Genomic DNA, 20,231 nt, shown 5'->3' with positions numbered 1-20,231 from the left:
AATTAGGTGGTGAAAGTGGGACAGGCCCTGAAAGGATGAACTAACTGTACCACTGGATAAAATCTAGGGGGTTTGTGAAAGGTATGTTGAGGGGGAGGATGGTGGAGAACAAACTGAAACGCTACAGTAAAAGGTGACTTGCACTTCCTCGACTTCTAAACACGTTGCAAAATTAATACGGGATTTTTCTGCCTTCCTATTTCATTCTGACAGAGTGCAGACTTGAAGAGTTATGCTATCCTCTCAGGTGAAGGGTGGGCTCACTGTACAATCCAAGATTTTGCACACTAGCTTCAGATTTGCAGCACTGGCCGAGATCAACAAATGGAGTACGGCTCACTTTGACCTGAAAGGACTATCAGTGATTTTTGAAGGGTTTGCCATTCCCAGGGAGCTGGCTTTCTTGGGGTTTTGTACTTCCGTTAGTCACTGGCTCCCGGCCACAGAATGAAACTTAAAAGAAGTCTCAACTGAAACCAAAAACAGAAACAAAACAAAAATGTTCTGCGGATGTCTCGGAGACAGCTTTCTCTCGGGCTTTTATTTCGTTAACATAAAGAGCAAATTGAAGATCTGAAATGGAAATTAAAAATTAAAACATGAACATCAAAAGGCCCACTTGTAGAATGAGGCAGTCTGCCAAATAATGGCTGGGAATCCTCCAGAGCAGATAAGGTCAGAGTCACTGTAAGTACTCATACAAGGGCAGGGAGCCCCCTCAGTGGAAAAATCCTGGAAGCAATTCCATATTGCAATTCAATTTGACTCACCATTTTTCACTGGGACTGGTGTCCACCATTATATTCTGTTTCCATAGGAACAGGAATAAATAATTCAGTAACTTGGACTTGCTCCGTCTGATCATTGCTGATCTGCACCCTTTTCATCTACCTGCCTTAGTTTTAAAATGGTGTGGGAAATTCAAGAGACTAATCCCATCCCCCCCCCCTCTTTTGGAAGGGTGATTACCACAGGATAATTATTATCACAGGGGCGGCACGTTGGTGCAGCGGTAGAGTTGCTGCCTTGCAGCGCCAGAGACCCGGGTTCAATCCAGCCTACAGGTGTCGTCTGTATGGAGTTTGTACATTCTCATCGTGACCTGCGTGCGTTTTTTCCAGTTTCCTCCCACACTCCAAAGACGTACAGGTTTGTAGGTTACTTGGCTTTGTTAAAATTGTGAATTGCCCCTAGTGTGTGTAGGATAGTGTTAGTGTGCGGGGATGTACAGGTCTAAAGTAAATGTATGATCTTACAATATGCAAGCAAGGCATGATAGCTCAGACCCAAGAAACCGGTGGATCCACGGATAAATGATTCCCCAATCTTCAGCTATCCCTTCCCTCAACACAAGAATACCCAGCTCCAGGCTGGTGACATACATGAGCCCACGTGTACTGACGAAGCTCTGCACCTACCTTCCACCCGTCTGTGGAGTATCCCGCCTCTCCTTCGACTTTGGAACGGCCATCTGCAAGGAAGCAAAATGTGTTTGTTAGTTATTTACATCTTTCCCCATGTACCTACTGCTGTAGCATGACGGAAAATCCCCAAACAATGCCTTGCTGGTGGGAGACGGAGAGGGAGACAATCTCTTTGATTCACCACTTGTGGCTTGCTTATTTGCCCGACTTATTGGTGACCCCGACGATCCAAAATCTTCATTTTGGATTTAAACCATGCACTCATCTAACGATCAACCTCAACAGCCTGAGGTTGCTGGCAATCCAGCCCAGCAGAATGCTGTCTCCCTGAAGCTGCCCATTGTCTGGATATCGCAACCCCAAATATTCGCCCACCAACACATACACCAAGGTGCGGTGAGATTCCGTTTGTGCACACAATTCACTAAATTATCACTGTACACAAGCGCAAAGTGTATAGGAAGGTCAGGCAGATGCGGCCTTACCACTGACAAGCTCTGGGGGTCGATGACAAGCCACTTCTCCGTCACTCTCTCGAGCTGCTGGGAGCTCAGCGGTTCACGGATGTTTACAATCACCTCCAGCCGACCTCCAGTGGTCTTCCTGCCATCCAGAACCTAGGCAGACGTTTTTAAACAAAGGAAAAGTTATTACATGCCACAAGAATGAAAATCGCAGTTGGTCTTGCATCCCCCTCCCAGCCCGAATGGAAGGAAACCAAGGAGGCTTGGAATCAAAGCCAATTTACAATGGTTCCATAGTTTAAACCCAAACATGGCGATGGAAGTTTCCGCTGAACCTCAGGATCCTCCACCAATCCAATACAGTGCAAGCATGAAAGGACACAAAGTGCTGGAGTAACTCAGCGGGTCAAGCAGCACCTGTGGAGAACATGGATAGAAGACGTTTCGAGTGGGGACCCTACTTCAGACTCGTTAGTGCATGCATGGATTGGTTTTAGACAGCTAGTGAATCTCAGTAGGTACACAAAAATGCTGGAGAAACTCAGCGGGTGCAGCAGCATCTATGGAGCGTAGGAAATAGGCAACGTTTCTGGCCGAACCCCTTCTTCAGACTCAGACTGGAATCTCAGTGCTCCAGCCACAGCCCCAAACCAAGGGAATGATTCAAAATGGCACTGAAGATAGACAAAAAGCTGGAGTAACTCAGCGGGTCAGGCAGCATCTCTGGAGCAAAGGAATAGGTGATGTTTCCTTTTCCCCCCCAGAGATGCTGCCTGACCCACTGAGTTACTCCAGCTTTTTGTGTCCATGTTCAGTGTAAACCAGCATCTGCATCCAGACTGGCATCTTCCCTTTGACAGCAACAACGGAATACATAGAAAGAGAAGGTAGAAACAAGGAACTGCAGATGCTGGTTAATACGTAAAAGAACACAAAGTGCTGGAGTAACGCAGCAGTAATTGGGGCCCAATTATGCCACTAGGGGGAGTAGAGTGAATTGTGGCATTCAAAGCAGGACAACCATTTGACAGGGCGATTAGTTGGAGACAGAGCCAGAATAGATTTGATGGGCTGAATAGCCTCTTAGGCTGCGATTGGAGGAGATAGCAGAGTTTGAATTAATTTAGTGGCATTCTGTTTATTTACTCAGTTACAAAATCATTCCAGGACATTTCTTTTGAATTCTAGTTTTCAAGTCACAAGATGATCATTTGTAATTGATACATGAAAGGAATAATCAGTGTGAGACTCACCTCCAGGATTTCCCGAATCTCACACTGCGATTCAAGTTTGTCCAGCTTAAGCTGGGTAGTTCCCACAACACGATCGTTCTTGAAAAGTCCCCTGATAAGGTGAAAACGTACAATTATTTAAAGGATTAAAGAACAATTAAGCTTGAACATGAACTTGCATTTGAGCCTTTCATGTTCCGGTGCTCCGCAAAAGTCACCACAGGCAGGCGCCATCTTATAATAGCATTGTTATTTTGCACCAAGCCTCAACTCTTGAACAACCTGTTTTGAAGGGGCCTGGGTTTTTGTTTTGAGTTGGGGTTAGGGATGGTGAGCAAGAGTGAATCAATTTACCTTCATGGCCTGGAGATGAGCAGCAGGGTGGCGTAGCAGGTAGAGTTGCAGCCTTACAGTGCCAGAGACCCGCATTGGATTCAGACCACGGGTGCTGTCTGTACGGAGTTTGCATGATGTGCGTGGGTTTTCTCCAGGAGGTCCGGTTTCCACCCACACTCCAAAGACGTACAGGTTTGTAGGTTAATTGATTTGCTATAATTGTAAATTGTCCCTAGTGCGTGTAGGATAGTGTTGGTGTGCGGGGATCGCTGGTCGGCATGGACTTGTGCCTGTTTCCATGCTGTATATCTACACTAAACTGCCTTGGATAGTGGCCCACAATCTAGTCATCTTACCAATATACAGTAGCATTCTATAGGGAAGTGGAACCAAAGGGGTGGGTGAAGATACTGGTAGCAAGTGATAAATGCTGCTCCAGAGATCTGTAGCAGTTTTTCCACTGCTGTTCCCAACAGTACAGGTGAGCACACCCACACGCCCTTGTATCCCAGCACTGTGCACAGCGGACAGTGAGAGGCTAGAGAGAGAGAGGGAGAACAAGGGGCACTTCGCCCACTGCAACATGGCTGCCGAAGCTACACTGTCCAAGAGCACAGGTGGACAACATCCTCAGCTACGTGGAGTTTGAACGGACAGAGAATTAGTTACATCATACTCTGATAATCCTCTATCCATCGATTCAGAAATCCCAGCATAGAAACAAAGAATTGCAGATGCTGGTTTACACACAAAAAAGACACAAAGTGCTGGAGTAACTCAGCAGGTCAGGCAGCATTCCTAGAGAACATGGATAGGCGATGTTTCAAGTTGAGACCTCTATTCAGACTGGACTGAAGGGTTTCGACACAAAACGTTACCTATCCATGTTCTCCACAAATGCTGCCTGACCTGCTGAGTTACTCCAGCACTTTGTGTCTGATTCGGAAATCCTAAGGGCTCGGCATGTGGATCACCAAGGGATATTGTCTGTGTTTCCATCCCGCTTCCCATGCTCATTCCCCAGCCTTCTACCGCCCATCCCTCACACCTATTCGATTGAAAAGTCTACAACACCCAATAGCCCAGAACATTTGCTAGTCCACCAACAGCTCCAAACATGCCAGATGAGATGAGATCAATAATCAATCATTGCAAAGGTTTGGCTCCCTTGTGGTTGACTTTAGAAAATCACCAGATCAGCCTAACTCTCTGCAGTCTTTGGGGTGTCAAGAGTCCTACAGCACAGGAACATGACCTTTGGTCCAACCTGCCACGCCAACCAAGATGCCCCATCCAAGTGCCAAGTTCATTAACATCTTGTAGAATCTAAATCGGCATTGACCCAACCATCTAGTCACTGAAATAGTGCATTGAAGTGCAAATTCATACCCTTTATGAAGTATCTCAAATTTAATTCCTTTGGTCTGTACCACCCGCTTGAATGCTCGATGTTCTCGGTTGATGTTCAATTTAAACTTCTCTTGGAATTCTAGAAGGCAAACAAAAGTGCAATTATAGCAGGTTACACAATGAACCAGCGTTCAAGTAAGTATGTAAGTAAGTAAGTTTTATTTATATAGCACATTTTAAGTCAACTTGCATTGACACCAAAGTGCTTTACATAAATTAAATAATAGGTTTCCATACAAACCATAGAAAAAGGTTAAAAATAAAGAAAGAAAGAAAATGGACCCAACACATTATAGAGTTCAACACAAACATCCCCCCACAACAGAATCAAAAATTTCCACTGTGCGGAAAGGCAACAGAAAGTTAAGTCCTCTTCCCCTAAAACACCCGAGGTCGGGGCCAATTTGTGGCCTTGCAGCCAGTCCGATGATTTTCAGGGCCCTCTTGCCGTGAAGATGGAACTCTGGCGTCGGGTGAAACAATTCCTCAAGCGGCTTGGAAAGTCTGGAGCGGCTGCCTCCTCCCCGGAGACTGGAGACCGGGGCACTCGTAGACTTCAGGCCGCGCCGGTTGGAGCTCCAACCCCGGCGAACTCGATCCCTGGCTCCGCGGCGCTCCAAATCCAGCGCCGCCCGCGGCCGGACGCCCGCAGTTCAAAGAGAAACGAGTTAATTGTCGAGAGCTTCCATGGCTCCCACCAACCCAACGCAAGCTCCAGTGGGACAGCAGAGCAGTCAGTGAGTTGTCTACCCGACATCCCACCGAGACCCTGATCACTGGCCTTTACTGCTGCTCAATGGTGACCACTGTCAAACATAGACCAGTACAGCAGGGCTGTGGCAAACTAGATACGAAGATCTAACCTTGAGCAATGTCCGTACCCCTCCATATCCTTGTGTTTATCCAAACGTCTCTTCAATGCCACTATTGTGCCTTCCTCCATCACCACCCCTGGCAGCGCATCACAGACTCCCACCAACCTACCCTATACATTTTTATACTCTGCCCCTCTCACCTTCAATCTATGCTCTCAGTATTTGTTTTTTCTCTCCTGGGAAAAAGGTTCTCACTGTCTATGCTTCTCTTAATACTTCTACTAGGTCTCCCGCAATCTCTGGCTTTCTATAGAAAACACTCCAAGTTTCTTCAACCTCTCCCTGTAGCTAATACCCTCTATTCCAGCATTTTGTGCCTATAATCAATATTGTGCATTTCATCGCAGAAAAAGGTAACGGCAGATGATAGCTTTCAAAAGAAGACACAAGTGCTGGGGTAACTCAGTGGGTCAGGCAGCATCTTTGGAGCAACATGGATAGGAGGCCTTTCAGGTTGGGAACCCAAAACATGACCTATCCACATTGCTACCTGACCCGCTGAGTTACTCCAGCATTGTCTTTTCATGTGCATTCCCTTGCTTAGCTGCACTTCCCAGTTACATCACCGCTCATCTCTCTCTTCAGTGAATTACATTTTCCGTGTCCAAAAGAGTAAACAAAAAAAATTCCTCACACGCGATTCGTGCAATAATGCAAAGCGATTATTTGCATCAGGGCTTTGGTTAGTGTCGGCCTGTAAAATAAGTGCTTCTCTAAGAATGCACCATTGCCTCAGTACAGCCGTGTAAGCCTTGATGACGCGACGTTTCAGACATGGGGTGAACGATGGCACCTTGGAAGTTCAGACGTGGCTGTGAGCCACCATTGACGGTGCAAACGTACCAGCTGACACCCAAGCCAACAACAGTGGCAGCCGCAGCCTCACATACCTGGACAGTTAGTGTTCTTCACAACATTGGTTTTGTCTTTCTGGGCTTCTTCCTGTTGAAAGGGACAAAGTGATCACCATGGCGGCAGCGTCTATGAACCCGCTGAGTTCCTCCAGCATTTTTGTCTACCCTCGATTTTCCAGCATCTGCAGTTCCTTCTTAAACACCATGGCGGCAGCAGTTCACAGCATCTTAAAAGCACGGTGGACTATAGAGATGCAGCGTGGAAACAGGCCCGGTGGCCCACCGAGGGCACACAGACAAGCGAACACCCCATACACTAATTTTATTCTACACACCAGAAACAATTTACAATTTTGACCAAGGCCAATAAACCTACAAACCTGTACGTTGTGTGAATGTGGGAGGAAACCGGAGCACCCGGAGAAAACCAACAGGGTCACAGGGAGAACGTACAAACTCCTTACAGACAGCACCTGTAATCAGGATCGAACCCGGGTCTCTGGCGCTGTAAGGCAGCAACTCTACCACTGCGTCACCATACCCTCCTGTGTATGTATGTATTAATTTATATAGGATATATGTTTTTGCGTGTGGGGCAAAAGTGCTGCTCTTGAGGGAATAGAGGGATGTGGTTCATGTGTTGGCAGAGGAGATTTGGGCAACTGAACATCACATACGGCCGGAGGGGCTGTAGCAGTGCTGTGCCATTCTATGTGTAGGAAGGAACTGCTGGTGTACAGTGAAGACACAAAATGCTGGAGTAACTCAGCGGGTCAGGCAGCATCTCTGGAGAAAAGGAATAGATGATGTTTGGGGGCAAGAGACCCTTCTTCAGACTGGTTGTAGACGAGGAAAATAATTGGAAGGGAGGTGCGGGCGGGACAACGCCTGGCAAGTGATAGGTGGATACAGGTGAGGAGAGGGGGAGTCTGAAGAAGGGACTCAACGGGAAACATCACCTATTCTTGTTCTCCAGAGATGATGCCTGACCCACTGAGTTACTCCTGCATTTTGTGTCTATCTTCTATGCTATGTTCTGAGCATGGTTGTGCTTACCGTGTTTGGGAAGGCAAACTCAAACTTGACAAAGGCATCTAGGTCATTTGATGCAACTCCTGTGGGGAAAAGAAAGCAGTCATTTTGTATCACGCTGCCCTCACTGAAGAAGGGTCTCGACTCGAATCGTTGCCCATTCCTTCTCTCTAGAGATGCTGCCTGACCCGCTGAGTTAATCCAGCTTTTTATGTCTATCTGCCCCTCACTGAAACAAAGTTATGTAGTGAAATAGCCACTGATCTGTCATGGCGTTTGGCACCTGCCTGTATCTAGCTCATAGGTGATAGGAGTAGAATTAGGCCATTCGGCCCATCAAGTCTACTCCACCATTCAATCATGGCTGACCTATCTCTCCCTCTTAACCCCACTCTCCTACCTCCTCCCCATAACCTCTGACATCCGTCCTAATCAAGAATGTATCTATCTATCTCTGCCTTCAAAATATCCACTGACGGCCTCCACAGCCTGTGGCAAAGAATTCCACAGATTCATCCCCCTCTGACTAAAGAAATTTCTCCTCGTCTCCCTCCTAAATGAACGTCCTTTAATTCTGGCTGTGACCTCTGGTCTTAGACTCTCCCTGAACACCCTCGAGGGACAAGAGCTAAAGCAAGCACCAGCTGCTCTGGCTTAGTCATGCTGCTCGCTCAAGTGGTCAATGTTACCCTTCCTTCTGGACAAGTTAGAGTTGGTAAACTGTGACTAGGTCAACGGTGTTACCTGGAGGAGGAGGCAGGTTGATTCCTTTAACGATAAAAAGTACCAGGTCACTGTTTGAGAGGTCAGGAAATATCCTGAAACAAAGTTAAAAACAGACGTCAAAACATATTTCTGCATCATCGGAGCCAAAGAATTTCAAACTCTGGCAAATCTGACTCCAACTATACTATGTTTTCACAGATAAGGAGACAAAACCATACCTATTCCTCCAGAGGTGGTCCCACCATCACACCCGGTATTTGTGTCAAAATAATCCCTATTACTGGACTCCATTAAATGAAAATGAGAGCCAATATGCCATTTGTTGTATATTTTCAGATTGTAAATACACCGCTTTCCTGGATTGTTTCTGGAAATTGTTCATGGAATATTTGGGGGGGGGGGGGGGGGAGATGCTGGCAAGGACATTTTTTGCCAATTCCTAGATGAAGTGGATTTCCAAATTATACCAGGAAGGATTCAAGGATCAAGCACTGGAGTCCCAAGCTGGACGTACAAAGCATCTTTGCCAGCAGTGGCGGACTGGCCAGGGTGTCAGCTTGCCCGATGGCAAGTGTGCCTCTAATGAAGTGGGCCCCCTATATCAAGTGGTCCGGTGATGAAGTGGGCCCCCTTTGTCTCCTGGCAACCAATTATTTTTAGACCCAGTCCGCCACTGCTTGCCAGCATCCTTAACACATCAAGAGATGATTCAAGGCACTCAAGTAATATTTTGATTGCAGCATTGTGGGCATCCTACAACGTCTTACGACTAAGATTGGCATTTTAATATTACTCAGACGTAATCGTTCAAAAATAATTTGAACAATTTTCAACAGTAGAAGCCAATGAGTCAGGCCAATTACGCCGAAACCTTACCAGAGGCTGCCTGACCCGCCGAATTCCTCCAGCACTTTGCATTTTAATGTATGGTTAGGTTGTTAACATTTGGAGTCGGAGTCACAGAGTGATACAGTATGGAAACAGGCCCTTTGGCCCAACTTACACACTCCGGCCAACGTGCCCCAGCTGTGCTAGTCCCACCTGCCTGCGTTTGGTCCATATCCCTCCAAACCTGTCCTATCCATGTACCTGTCTAACCGTTTCTTAAATTAAATCTTAAATTTCTGGTTATATATTGGCTTTGTTCCAGATTTAATGAAATGAATTGAAGCACCACCAAACTGTTTGTGTGGGATTTATGCTCATGGTTAAGCCATATGATTAAGATTTGCATTTCAAAAGATCATAAGATTATAAGTGATAGGTGTAGAATTAGCCCATTCAGCCCATCAAGTCTATTCCATCATTCAATCACGGCTGATCTATCTCTCCCTCCTAACCCCATTCTCCTGCCTTCTCCACATAACCCCTGACCTGTATTAATCAAGAATCTAGCCATTTCTGCCTTCAAAATATCAATTGACTTTGCAATATTATTCAAAGTTGTTCAAAATTAATTTAAACAATGTTTAACAGTAGGAGCGAATGAATCCATCCGATTGCTCTGAAACCTTCAGCACATCTCTCAAGCTGCTACTCACTTGACAACCTGGAAGGTCCTCTCCTCCTGGTGGTACCTGGGCGGTGGGCAGCCCTGGGCATGTGCCTGCTTCAGGATCTCTATATTCTTTTTGCAATCATCTGCCATTTTCTCAAACCTTTAAAACACAAACAAGCAGAGGAATGAATTGATGAGAGAATAATCCCTTCCTTGGCAATCTTCCATACAAATGTACTGTTTATTATGGTAGGCACAAAATGCTGGAGTAACTCAGCGGAACAGGCAGCATCTCTTGATAGAAGGAATAGGTGAAGTTTCAGGTCGAGATCTCAGTCTCAGTCTGAAGAAAGGTCTCGACCCAAAACGTCATCCATTCCTTCAATCAAGAGATGCCACCTGATCCGCTCAGTTACTCCAGCATTTTGTGTCTATCTGTAAACCAGCATCTGCAGTTCCTTCCTACACATACTGTTTATGGTCGAATAATAATAATAAACTTTATTTAATGGCGCCTTTCAAGACACTCAAGGTCACCTTACATCACATAATATCAGTAATAAACATACAATAAGCAACAAAGGCAACAAAAGAAGAGAAGGCGGGTACAGGATACTGAGTTGGATGATCAGCCATGATCATATTGAATGGTGGTGCAGGCTCGAAGGGCCAAATGGCCTACACCTGCACCTATTTTCTATGTTTCAAAGCATAGCACGAGTTTAAATTGATATAAAATAAGGTGCAGTTGTTGCTGTTAAAATGAGTAAGCTAGTTTAAAAAGATGGGTTTTAAGAGCAGTTTTGAATTCATTTGAATGGTTATGAAGACGGGGTGGAAGATTGCAACCTTCACGTGGTCCACCCTGTTTCGACGAATGCAATCAACCTGGCGCGCACAATCAAATAAGATCAAATAGAACAAGTTGTCCTACAACTTTAGGCTGTGCACGCCATACGCAAGAAGAAGAAGTTATGAAGATCATCCATCCATCTTCATAAATGAATGTCACGGCTGCTTAAATTGTTAAATCAAATAAACGTTCTAGATGCTGGAAATCTGATCTAAAAGCAGGACATCCTGGAAATGCTCAGCATGTTGGGCAGCATTTTTAGAAACAGAAACAGACTTAAGATTCAGGGCAAAGACGTTTCCATCAGAACCGACTCGCAGGGATCTCTGACCTGAAAGATTAATCGTGTTTCTCTTTTCTCAAATCATAAGACCCATGAAATGTGTAGGAAGGAACGGCAGATGCTGTTTACACCGAAGATAGACACAAAATGTTGGAGTAACTCAGTGGGGCAGGCAGCATCTCTGGAGAGAAGGAATAGGATGCTTTCAAGAGAGAGCTAAATAGCGGAGTCAGGAGATATGGGGAGAAGGCAGGAATGGGGTACTGATTGTGGATGATCAGCCATGTTCACATTGAATGGTGGTGCTGGCTCGAAGGGCCGAATGGCCTACTCCTGCACCTACTGTCTATTGTGACCTTTTGGGTCGAGGCATTTCTTCAGAGGGATCACCCATTCCTTCTCTCCAGAGATACTGCCTGTCCCACTGAGTTACTCCAGCATTTTGTGTCAATTAGATCATGAAAGGCCTGTTTCTATGCTGTACGACTATGAGCAACATCTAACAAAATGGAGATCCAATGGGGGTCAACAATTTGCACTCCACTGGACAAAAAAGGTAAAATTCGGCAAATCAGCTGCAATACAACGCTGACAAAACTATACAAACCACAAGAGTTGAACCCAACGGAATTACAATTACCCTTGAGACTTTGACGGGGCCAGATTAGCAGAGTTTGAAGACAGTTGTATGTTACTCCATCATTTCATCTTTTTTCTTTACTTACTCACTTTCCAGTGAACCCCCTAGTTTAAACGGAGTCTCAGTAAATCGGATGCCAGTCCATCAAAATTCCCAAACAACCGGATAAGTAGGGGTGGGATTATTGGAGATTTACTGCGTCTCGTCTTGGCGATACCTTCAGAGTTACTTCAGAAAAATCAACTGCTTAATCACAGATGGTAAAGGGTGAAAGTACAGACACTCACTTGGTGGTCTCAGACACGTTGCCAAGGTGTGTGTATTGCTTGGAGTACATCATGCACTTCTGTAGGCAGGCACAGAAATATAACATCAACAGTAGACACCATGGTGGAGAAACATTTTCCAAAACATATATCTCATCTTCAGAGAAGTTTAATTTGCACAAGTTTATGTTAGTATATTTGACTAAAAAAAAAAGTACTTTCTTCACTTGTCTAAACTAAAGTCGGCCTTTGAATGAGTCTGTGGTTCCCACCCGACTACATAAGAACCCCCAAAACCAGAGTGGATAGATTATCATCTGTTTATGAGCGAGGATCATAATAAGATTATTATTATCATAATAAGACTCTAATGCTTTGAGGAAAATGACACAGAGAGTGCTGGAGTAACTCAGCGGGTCAACCAGCATCCCTGGAGAACATGGATAGGTGACATTTTGGGTCAGGACCATTCTTCAGGCTGACTTGATACTTTGCACTAGTGTCTTCCCCAATGTTTTTGTTGAGTCGTTGTTTTACCTCATACTGCTCTCTCAGGACTTCCATCAGGTGACCGTATTGTTCAGCAGTTTTCTGGGGTACATTCACCCCTCTTTGCCGCACCAACACAAAGTCTTCCTCATTTTCCGGGGGTGCAGGTACCTAGAAATTTAAGGGGTGGCGAAGTGTTCAGCACTGCTCATTTGTTAATTCACTCAACCAGATGAGTTATCCACCCACTCTCAATGTTAACAGGCTTGAGCCAAACCATATCTATGTCACAGTTTAAGGATAAGGGGGAAATCTTTTAGGACCGAGATGAGAAAAACATTTTTCACACAGAGAGTGGTGAATCTGTGGAATTCTCTGCCACAGAAGGTAGTTGAGGCCAGTTCATTGGCTATATTTAAGAGGGAGTTAGATGTGGCCCTTGTGGCTAAAGGGATCAGGGGGTATGGAGAGAAGGCAGGTACAGGATACTGAGTTGGATGATCAGCCATGATCATATTGAATGGTGGTGCAGGCTCGAAGGGCCGAATGGCCTACTCCTGCACCTATTTGCTATGTTTCTATGTTTCTATGGTCATCAAAAAGCTAACTGCTGGAGGACTCAGCGGATCAGACAGTATCTGTGGAAAGAAATAATGGTGGTTTCTGGTTGGGATCCTTCTTCAGTTCCGAAACCTTGCATGTCCTTTTCCCTATTCAGGTGCTGCATAACTAGCTGAGTTCCCCCAACATTTTGTTTTACGCTTTAGATTCCAGCATCTGCAGCCCCGTGCGTCTCCTCTGGGTTACCTGCTGTACACCACATCTGGAAGCAGGCATGGACTTGGCCAGATTACTAGCCTGTCCACTAATCCCGGCTGCCAGTAAACTGACAACAGCACAAACTCGTGGAACAGATCAACTCAAACCGTGCGCCCAAGTCGTGAACAAAAATAAAATGCAGCGACATTTCCTGCCATCTTTTTGGGTGACAATTACAAAGATTCTTTCAGATGGGCATGTAACGATAATATTTAGCAAAACACTGGTGCTGCTGGTAGAGCTGGTGCCACACAGCTCTGGAGACCCAGGATCCATCCTGACCTCGGCTGCTGTCTGTGTGGAGTTTGCACATTCTCCCTTGACCGCATGGGTTTTCTCTCACATCCCAAAGACATGCAGGTTTGTAGGTTAAATGGCCCTCTGCAAATTGCTCATAATGTGTAGGGAGTGAATGCAAAAGTGGGATAACATAGAACTAGTGTGACGGGGTGATCAATGATCAGCATGGACATCGCAATAGCCTGTTTCTGTGCTGTATTCATCAAACAATCAATTTACCTTGGTAATATCTACAGGCAGCCCTCCTTTAGCAGCTTCAATCATAGGGTCCAAGCCTTTAGCCTGTCGAAGATACAACTTTGCTCCTTCAATGTCGTTCTTCTGCTTCTTCTGCAGCGCTGCCTGCATGAACTGCTTTTTCCTGTTCTGCAAGAACTGCAACTGCTGCTGAGCTGCCGGGTGAAAAGCACACAAGGATGGGTTTAGACATTTTTGCAATGTGGCAAGCACGATGTCAGTCGGCACTGAGCCAAGCGTGCAAGGGCGTGCGCCGTTCAACACTCTCGGATGTAACGCCAGGTTAGAGGGAGGGACAGAGTAGGAGTGGCAAGGGATCTTGCCAGAGGCAGGAAATAGAAAACAAAATAGTCTAGTTCCATTGAACAACTAACAATCTGCTGGATAAAGCCAACAGATCGAGCAGCATCTGTGGGGATGGGGGGGGGGAGGAATGGAATCGTCGACGTTTCAGGTCGAGACCCAGCATCAGGAATGAGAGGGGAGAGGGGAGAGGGAAGTAGCTGCTCTAGAAGGTGGCACAATGGCGCAGCTGTAGAGTTGCTGTGGAGCTGCATTACAGCGCCGGAGACTCTGGTTTGATCCCCACTATGGGTGCTGTCTGCAGGGAATTAGTACCTTCTTTCTGTGACCACGTGGGTGTTCTCCAGGTGATCGGATGCCCTCCCACATTGCAAAGACATGCAGGTTAATTAGCTCATGTAAATTTCCCCTCGTGTGTCAGATGAGAAAGTGGGACAACATAGAACTAGTGTAATGGGCGGCCGATGCTCGGCGTGGGCTTGGTGGGCCAGTCGCCTCGCTCTATGTATGTCATGTTGTTACATGTGGGCGGAGCACCAAGGCAAATTCCTTGTATGTGTTGGCCAATAAACTAACTTACTTACTTATCTCAATCGACAATGACAAAGGAGCATTGATCCAGATAATAGACCCTTGCTTACAATAACTTTAGTGCCACAGAAGAGCTTGCAATGAATGAAAACCCCAGAACCAGAATTGACTGCACCTGGAATATTTCACAGTGCGAGGCAGCTCTCCAAAGTTCAATTTCAATTTTAACCTTACCTTTGCCTGACATTTGCTTTGGTGCTGGGCTTTCTGAGCCGTTGGGGGCAGCTGGCAATGTCCTTGGTGTGGATGCCCGGGAGAGTGCTTGCTGAGAAGGCCTTTGTGCTGGCTTTAAAAAAGAGCACAAAGGGGAAAAATGCATTACCACTCACATTCCAATGTTTAGCTAACAGAATACTACTAAGGTGATAACTGTATACCTATGGTTGTAGCCTCTTCATGTCCCACCTTAGCTCAATGTTTCCTCATTCATTTCCCATTTACCTCTGTAACACAGCCAATGCCTTCAATACTTGGAACGTTCCCAGTTTCTTTAGGGTGGTGAATCTGTGGAATTCATTGCCACAGAAATGTTGTGGGGGGGCCACGTCGATGGATGTTTTTTAAGGCAGTCATATAGTTTCTGGATTAGTACGGGTGTCAGGGGTTATGGGGAGAAAGCAAGAGAATGGGGAGAGATAGATCAGCAATGATAAGAAGGGTGGAATAGCCTCGAGCCAAATGGCCTAATTCTGCTCCTATCACATGATCTTTACCCTGGTTAACAAATGTTATTTACATGAAATACTTCCTGGCCTTGTGTACCTCTGTGCTGCACCTGCATGGTCTAGGGATCCTCTGCCTCTTCCTGGGCAGAGGCCCAGCCAGTCCCCTCCTCTAACAACCTGACTGAATCTATTCTCACAAGGGACAAAGGGTATTCAAGAGAGGGTTACATTTCGCTCTTTGGACAAGTGGAATCGAGGGATATGGGGAGAAAGCAGGAACGGGGCACTGATTTTGGATGATCAGCCATGATCATATTGAATGGCAATGCTGGCTCGAAGGGCTGAATGGCCTACTCGTGCACCTATTTTCTATGTTTCTCCGTAAGGGTAGATCAGGCTTGACTGTACTGAATGGCAGAGCAGCCTTGAGAGGCTGAATGCAAAGGCCGCAGCTACACCCAACTCTTAGCGGGACAGGTAGATCAGCCATCATTGCAGTTCTGCTCTAGCCCCATGCTGTGCCCCTTTGGTGGTTTCAGACGGACATAATTTCAGGAATCTTTAGCAACTTTGTGGTATAATGAATGGCCCAGTGAAACCAGCACACTTAACCCAGCAGGGCCAGATGCTGAAACATCAGGGTTCACAAACATGATTAGTGTTTTACTGCGGGTACTATTTTCTTTCCATGTCAGTTTCACAGTAGATGACTTCCATGCTGGCTGAAAACATGTTTAGCAACTGGTTTGAAGGCCAGGAAGATTGAAGTGAAGATGTTTCAATGCGGGATGGTCACCTTTGAAAGCCTACCTCATCCTCATGGTCACCATCTTCATTCACCTCCTGGTTGGCCAGCTTCATTGCATTCTCCAACACTCCCACAATGGTCTGATTGTGAGAGCCGCTCTCTGATCCGTGAAGTGGTGGGAAACCTGGAGGTACAGAATCAGAATGCCAGTTATTGTCATACAGGTTCTAACAAAATTACGTTCCTGCAGTCATAACAGCAAAAAAAAAACAACAAAAAAACACACAATTGACACAATTCCACACAAACATCCATCACATTGAATCTCCAAACACCTCCTCACTGTGATGGAAGGCAAAAGTCTTATCTCTTCCCTGTTCTCTGTTCTTTATTCTTCTCCCGCAGTCAAACTGCTGCATCGAGCTGATCGAGGCTCTTGGTGTTAGAGCCCCCGGCAGGCGATGGTAAGTCCCGCGGTCGTTTAAGCCACGCGGGGCGATGTAAGGCCCCGCTCCGGGTCGATTTAAACCCCTGGATTCAGGCAGAAGAGGTTTGCCGTTGCGGGAGCTCCGAAAAGCGGTCTCCCACCAGGGACCTGCGAGCTCCCGATGTTACCGGCCACAGGGCCTGCAGCCGCAGCCTCCGGAGAGCTGTGACCCGAATTTGGAGCTCGAAGTCGGCCCGCTCTGCAATGGTGAGTCCGCAGGCTCTGCGACTGGAGCCCCAGGTCGATTCCAGTTGTAGGCCGCCGGCTCCACGATGTTAGGCCCCAACGACAACAGAGACTCGACAGGGAAATAGTCGGGTCCCCGTACAGGAGCATGACAGAAACATATAACACAATATCTAACCGCCTTCTGAGTTAACATGCTATCTAACCTTTAAACCCACATGTCTTTGGAATGTGGGAGGAAACCGGAGCACCCAGAGAAAATCCACAGTCACAGGGAGAACACAAAACTCTGGACAGACAGCACCCATAGTCAGAATCGAATCCGGGTCCCTGGCACTGCAAGGCAGCAACTCTACCGCTGTTTAGCAAGATCTACCCAAACCAGGGATGGGGAACCTTTTCATGTCGGAATGCCGCATTAAGTTAGCTATAATCTAACAAGGCCGCATCCAAGAAACTTCAATTAGATATACTTCAAAATGTAAATTATTTTGTTAAAATAGCCCTCATGACTTACTAATGTTTTAATTGTGGCCGTCAGTCGGGGAGGATTATTTTGTTGAATCTTCTTTTACTCTTTGGCATTTTAAATACGTTCATTTTAAGATTAAAATAAAAATAATAAAAGACGGACAAAAACATATTAATAAAAATAAAAGGATTTGTTCTAGAAAATTTGGATTCATTCAAAAGACCGCACTTAATGGCCTAGAAGGCCGCAGGTTCCCCACCCGACCCAAGCCATGGCAGCTACAACACACTTTTGTTTCCTTGTTGATAAATCTCCATCTTTAGAATAAAAGGGTTTTAAAAATGGGTTTCTTTTATGTTTCTGGTTGATTTTAACCCTCTGCACACCACTGATCTGTTCAACAATGAACGAGTAAGAAATCAAGTGTAGAAAGGAACTGCAGATGCTGGTTTATACCAAAGATTGTGACTATCTTTGGTATAAACCAGCATCTGCAGTTCCTTTCTACACTGAATTTCTTACTCGTCCATTGTTGAACAGGAGTAACTCAGCGGGTCAGGCAGCATCCTGGAGAAAAGGGATGGGTCACGTTTTAGCTTGGGACACTTCTTCAAACCACTTCAAAAGTTGTTCTTTACCTGGTGGCACTGGAAGTTCACTGAGGTTAACATTTCTTCCTGCTTTGTGACCTTTAATGGAATCCTGATATTGCTGAAGAAGATTAGAAAACATTGGTAAAGAAAGGCAGGGAATTGTTAAACCGAGTATCTGCTCCTTCACCCGCAACACGTTTGAACAGATGGAGAGAAATAGCAGCAAAGCAGGAAGATGAGTTCACACAAGATAAGCAAGGAGAGGGAAGGGGTGTACACATGCAGTGCCGACACTGTCAGCAGACCAATTCACACATTGCATTTCTACCTAAAACCAACAATTAGGTAAAAAAATGACCCGCTGACACACTCGCCCAAACTCAAAAACTACTTCAACGATGGGTCGTTTGAACAACTACTGAACAAAGAGATCAACCTAATCATTAGAGTCACACTGCATGGAAACAAGCCCTTCAGCCCAACTCGTCCATGCCGACCAAGATGCCCCATCTAAGCTCGTTTCATTTGCCTGCATTTGGTCCAGATCCATATAAACCTCCCCTATCCATGTACGTGTATAAGTGTCTTTTATTGTACTTGTCTCAACTAACTCCTCTGGCAGCTCATTCCATATAACTACCTCCTTGGTGTGGAAAAAGTTGCCCTTCAGGTTCCAATTAAATCTTTTCCCTCTCACATTAACACTAAGTCTGGTTCTTGGTTCCCCTACTCTGGGTAAAAGACTCTGTGCATTCACCCCATCATAATTGTAAAACATCTCCATATGATTACCCCTCAGTTTCCTGCGCTCCAAGGAGTAAAGTCCTAGCCTGCTCAATCTCTCCCTCGAGTCTCGGTAAAATCTTCTCTGCACCACAGGCTACAATTAAAGAGGAACAGTAGTTAACTTTGAAGGGTTGACCAAAGTGAGCTATTCTGGAAGCTTATGTTTAAGAAGGAACTGCAGATGCTGGAGAATCGAAGGTAGACAAAAATGCCGGAGAAACCCAGCGGGTGAGGCAGCATCTATGGAGCGAAGGAAATGTTTCGGGTCAAGACCCTTCTTCTGGAAGCTTGCTTACTTACTTTAACGATGCGTTCATGCATTCTTGCTTTCCGGTCATTGCCTGCACTCTTTGCCTGTGCAGCGGCTGATTTGTACTTGTCCATTCTCTGTTGAAGGGCCTCCATGATATTTTTCGGGGGAGGGGGAAGTTCTGTGGGTAAGAAAATTAACAGCTTTGATTAACAGAAGGACTGTTAAGGGCCTGTCCCACTTACGCAATTTTTTCGGCGACTTGCCGGCACCCGTCGTAGTCGCAGCAGGTCACCGAAAAATGTCAAAATGTTGAAAATCCAGCAGCGATCAGAAAAAGGTACGACCATACATGTCGCCTGTATGGTCGCGAGTAGTCGCCCAAAGAGTTGTACCTTTTTCTGGTTGCCACTGGATTTTCAACATGGTGAAAATTTTTGCCGACCTGCAGCGACTATGACGTGTGATGGCAGTCGCCAAAAAAAATCGCGTAAGTGGGACAGGCCCTTTTTAATCTCTCCTGATTCAAGGTAGAACTTCAAGCCCCATTTAGTCAGGACACGACCAGTGCAACAGCACCATACTGAATGCATGCAACACCTGCCAAATATGTACAAGAAGGGTCCCGACCCAAAAGTCACCCATCCATGTTCTCCAGAGATACTGCCTGACCTGCTGAGTTACCCCAGCACTTTTCTGTGTACTTTCACTGCTCTGTGGCAATGCAGGCCGCGGAGAATAGAAGTGCAGGATTGCATTGGGATTACCAGCGGTGAGATGGTGCCAACAACCTGTGTTGCAAACATACCGCAGATACCAGATACAATCGGTGAAATATGGTGGGGGGGGGGGGGGGGGGGATAGAATGCCAAGTTTATAACAACAGGTCCAATGGTTGCCAGGGTTTGCAGTTAGGGTGGATGGTGCTCGAGTTAGATCTCAGGCAGATCAATAGTAAAGCTGAGACTGCGGCCAGGATTGGGCATTCAAAGTTTCCCCGTTCCCATTTAACGATCCCTACAGCAAAGCAATTCTGGAATTGGACCAGTCAGATTGCCGGAGCAAGAAAAAAGTGAACTCTGCAGAAGGGCAGTATGGGAGAGAAGTGGGTGAAAAACAGCAGGGTTACTTCGTACCAACAGAGGGAAATCCCCTAATGCATTCAAGACCCACCTGATGCAGTCACTGACTGTGCTGGAGGCGCTGCCGGAGCCGAGAGAGCAGGCAACCGAGAGGGAGGAGGGATCGATTCCTTGTCCTTTGGTGCATCTAGGAATATAAAGGTGCAGATTAGATAAGAGTCTGAAGACCCGCAACGTCACCGATCCATTTTCTAGAGAGATGCTGCCTGAACCACTGAGTTACTCCAACACATTCTACAAAGATAACATACACTTCAATAATGTGTGTGA

The 20,231-nt window shown here is 46.0% G+C and overlaps 1 protein-coding gene across 2 annotated transcripts in view; it reads right to left on the bottom strand.

Annotated features, from left to right (window-relative positions):
• cc2d1a (coiled-coil and C2 domain containing 1A) overlaps nt 1-20,231 on the bottom strand; it is a 47,972-nt gene that overhangs the window by 10,088 nt on the left and 17,653 nt on the right. For both annotated transcript variants that reach the window (XM_033012251.1, XM_033012252.1), the window contains 16 exons: nt 19,993-20,088; nt 18,870-19,000; nt 17,829-17,901; nt 16,108-16,229; nt 14,807-14,918; nt 13,721-13,893; nt 12,431-12,553; nt 11,915-11,973; nt 9,895-10,011; nt 8,372-8,445; nt 7,652-7,710; nt 6,632-6,683; nt 4,846-4,945; nt 3,142-3,232; nt 1,910-2,041; nt 1,419-1,471 (listed from right to left, as the gene is read on the bottom strand). In XM_033012251.1, the coding sequence (XP_032868142.1) occupies nt 1,419-1,471; nt 1,910-2,041; nt 3,142-3,232; nt 4,846-4,945; nt 6,632-6,683; nt 7,652-7,710; nt 8,372-8,445; nt 9,895-10,011; nt 11,915-11,973; nt 12,431-12,553; nt 13,721-13,893; nt 14,807-14,918; nt 16,108-16,229; nt 17,829-17,901; nt 18,870-19,000; nt 19,993-20,088 (1,567 nt within the window). The remainder of the gene's footprint in view (nt 1-1,418; nt 1,472-1,909; nt 2,042-3,141; nt 3,233-4,845; nt 4,946-6,631; nt 6,684-7,651; nt 7,711-8,371; nt 8,446-9,894; nt 10,012-11,914; nt 11,974-12,430; nt 12,554-13,720; nt 13,894-14,806; nt 14,919-16,107; nt 16,230-17,828; nt 17,902-18,869; nt 19,001-19,992; nt 20,089-20,231) is intronic.

This window comes from Amblyraja radiata, chromosome 35 (assembly GCF_010909765.2).
Source record: "Amblyraja radiata isolate CabotCenter1 chromosome 35, sAmbRad1.1.pri, whole genome shotgun sequence".
In the NCBI taxonomy this organism is placed as follows: Eukaryota; Metazoa; Chordata; class Chondrichthyes; order Rajiformes; family Rajidae; genus Amblyraja; species Amblyraja radiata.
The sequence above is the reverse complement of the archived record's forward strand: the minus strand, read 5'-3'. Positions and strand labels throughout refer to the sequence as shown.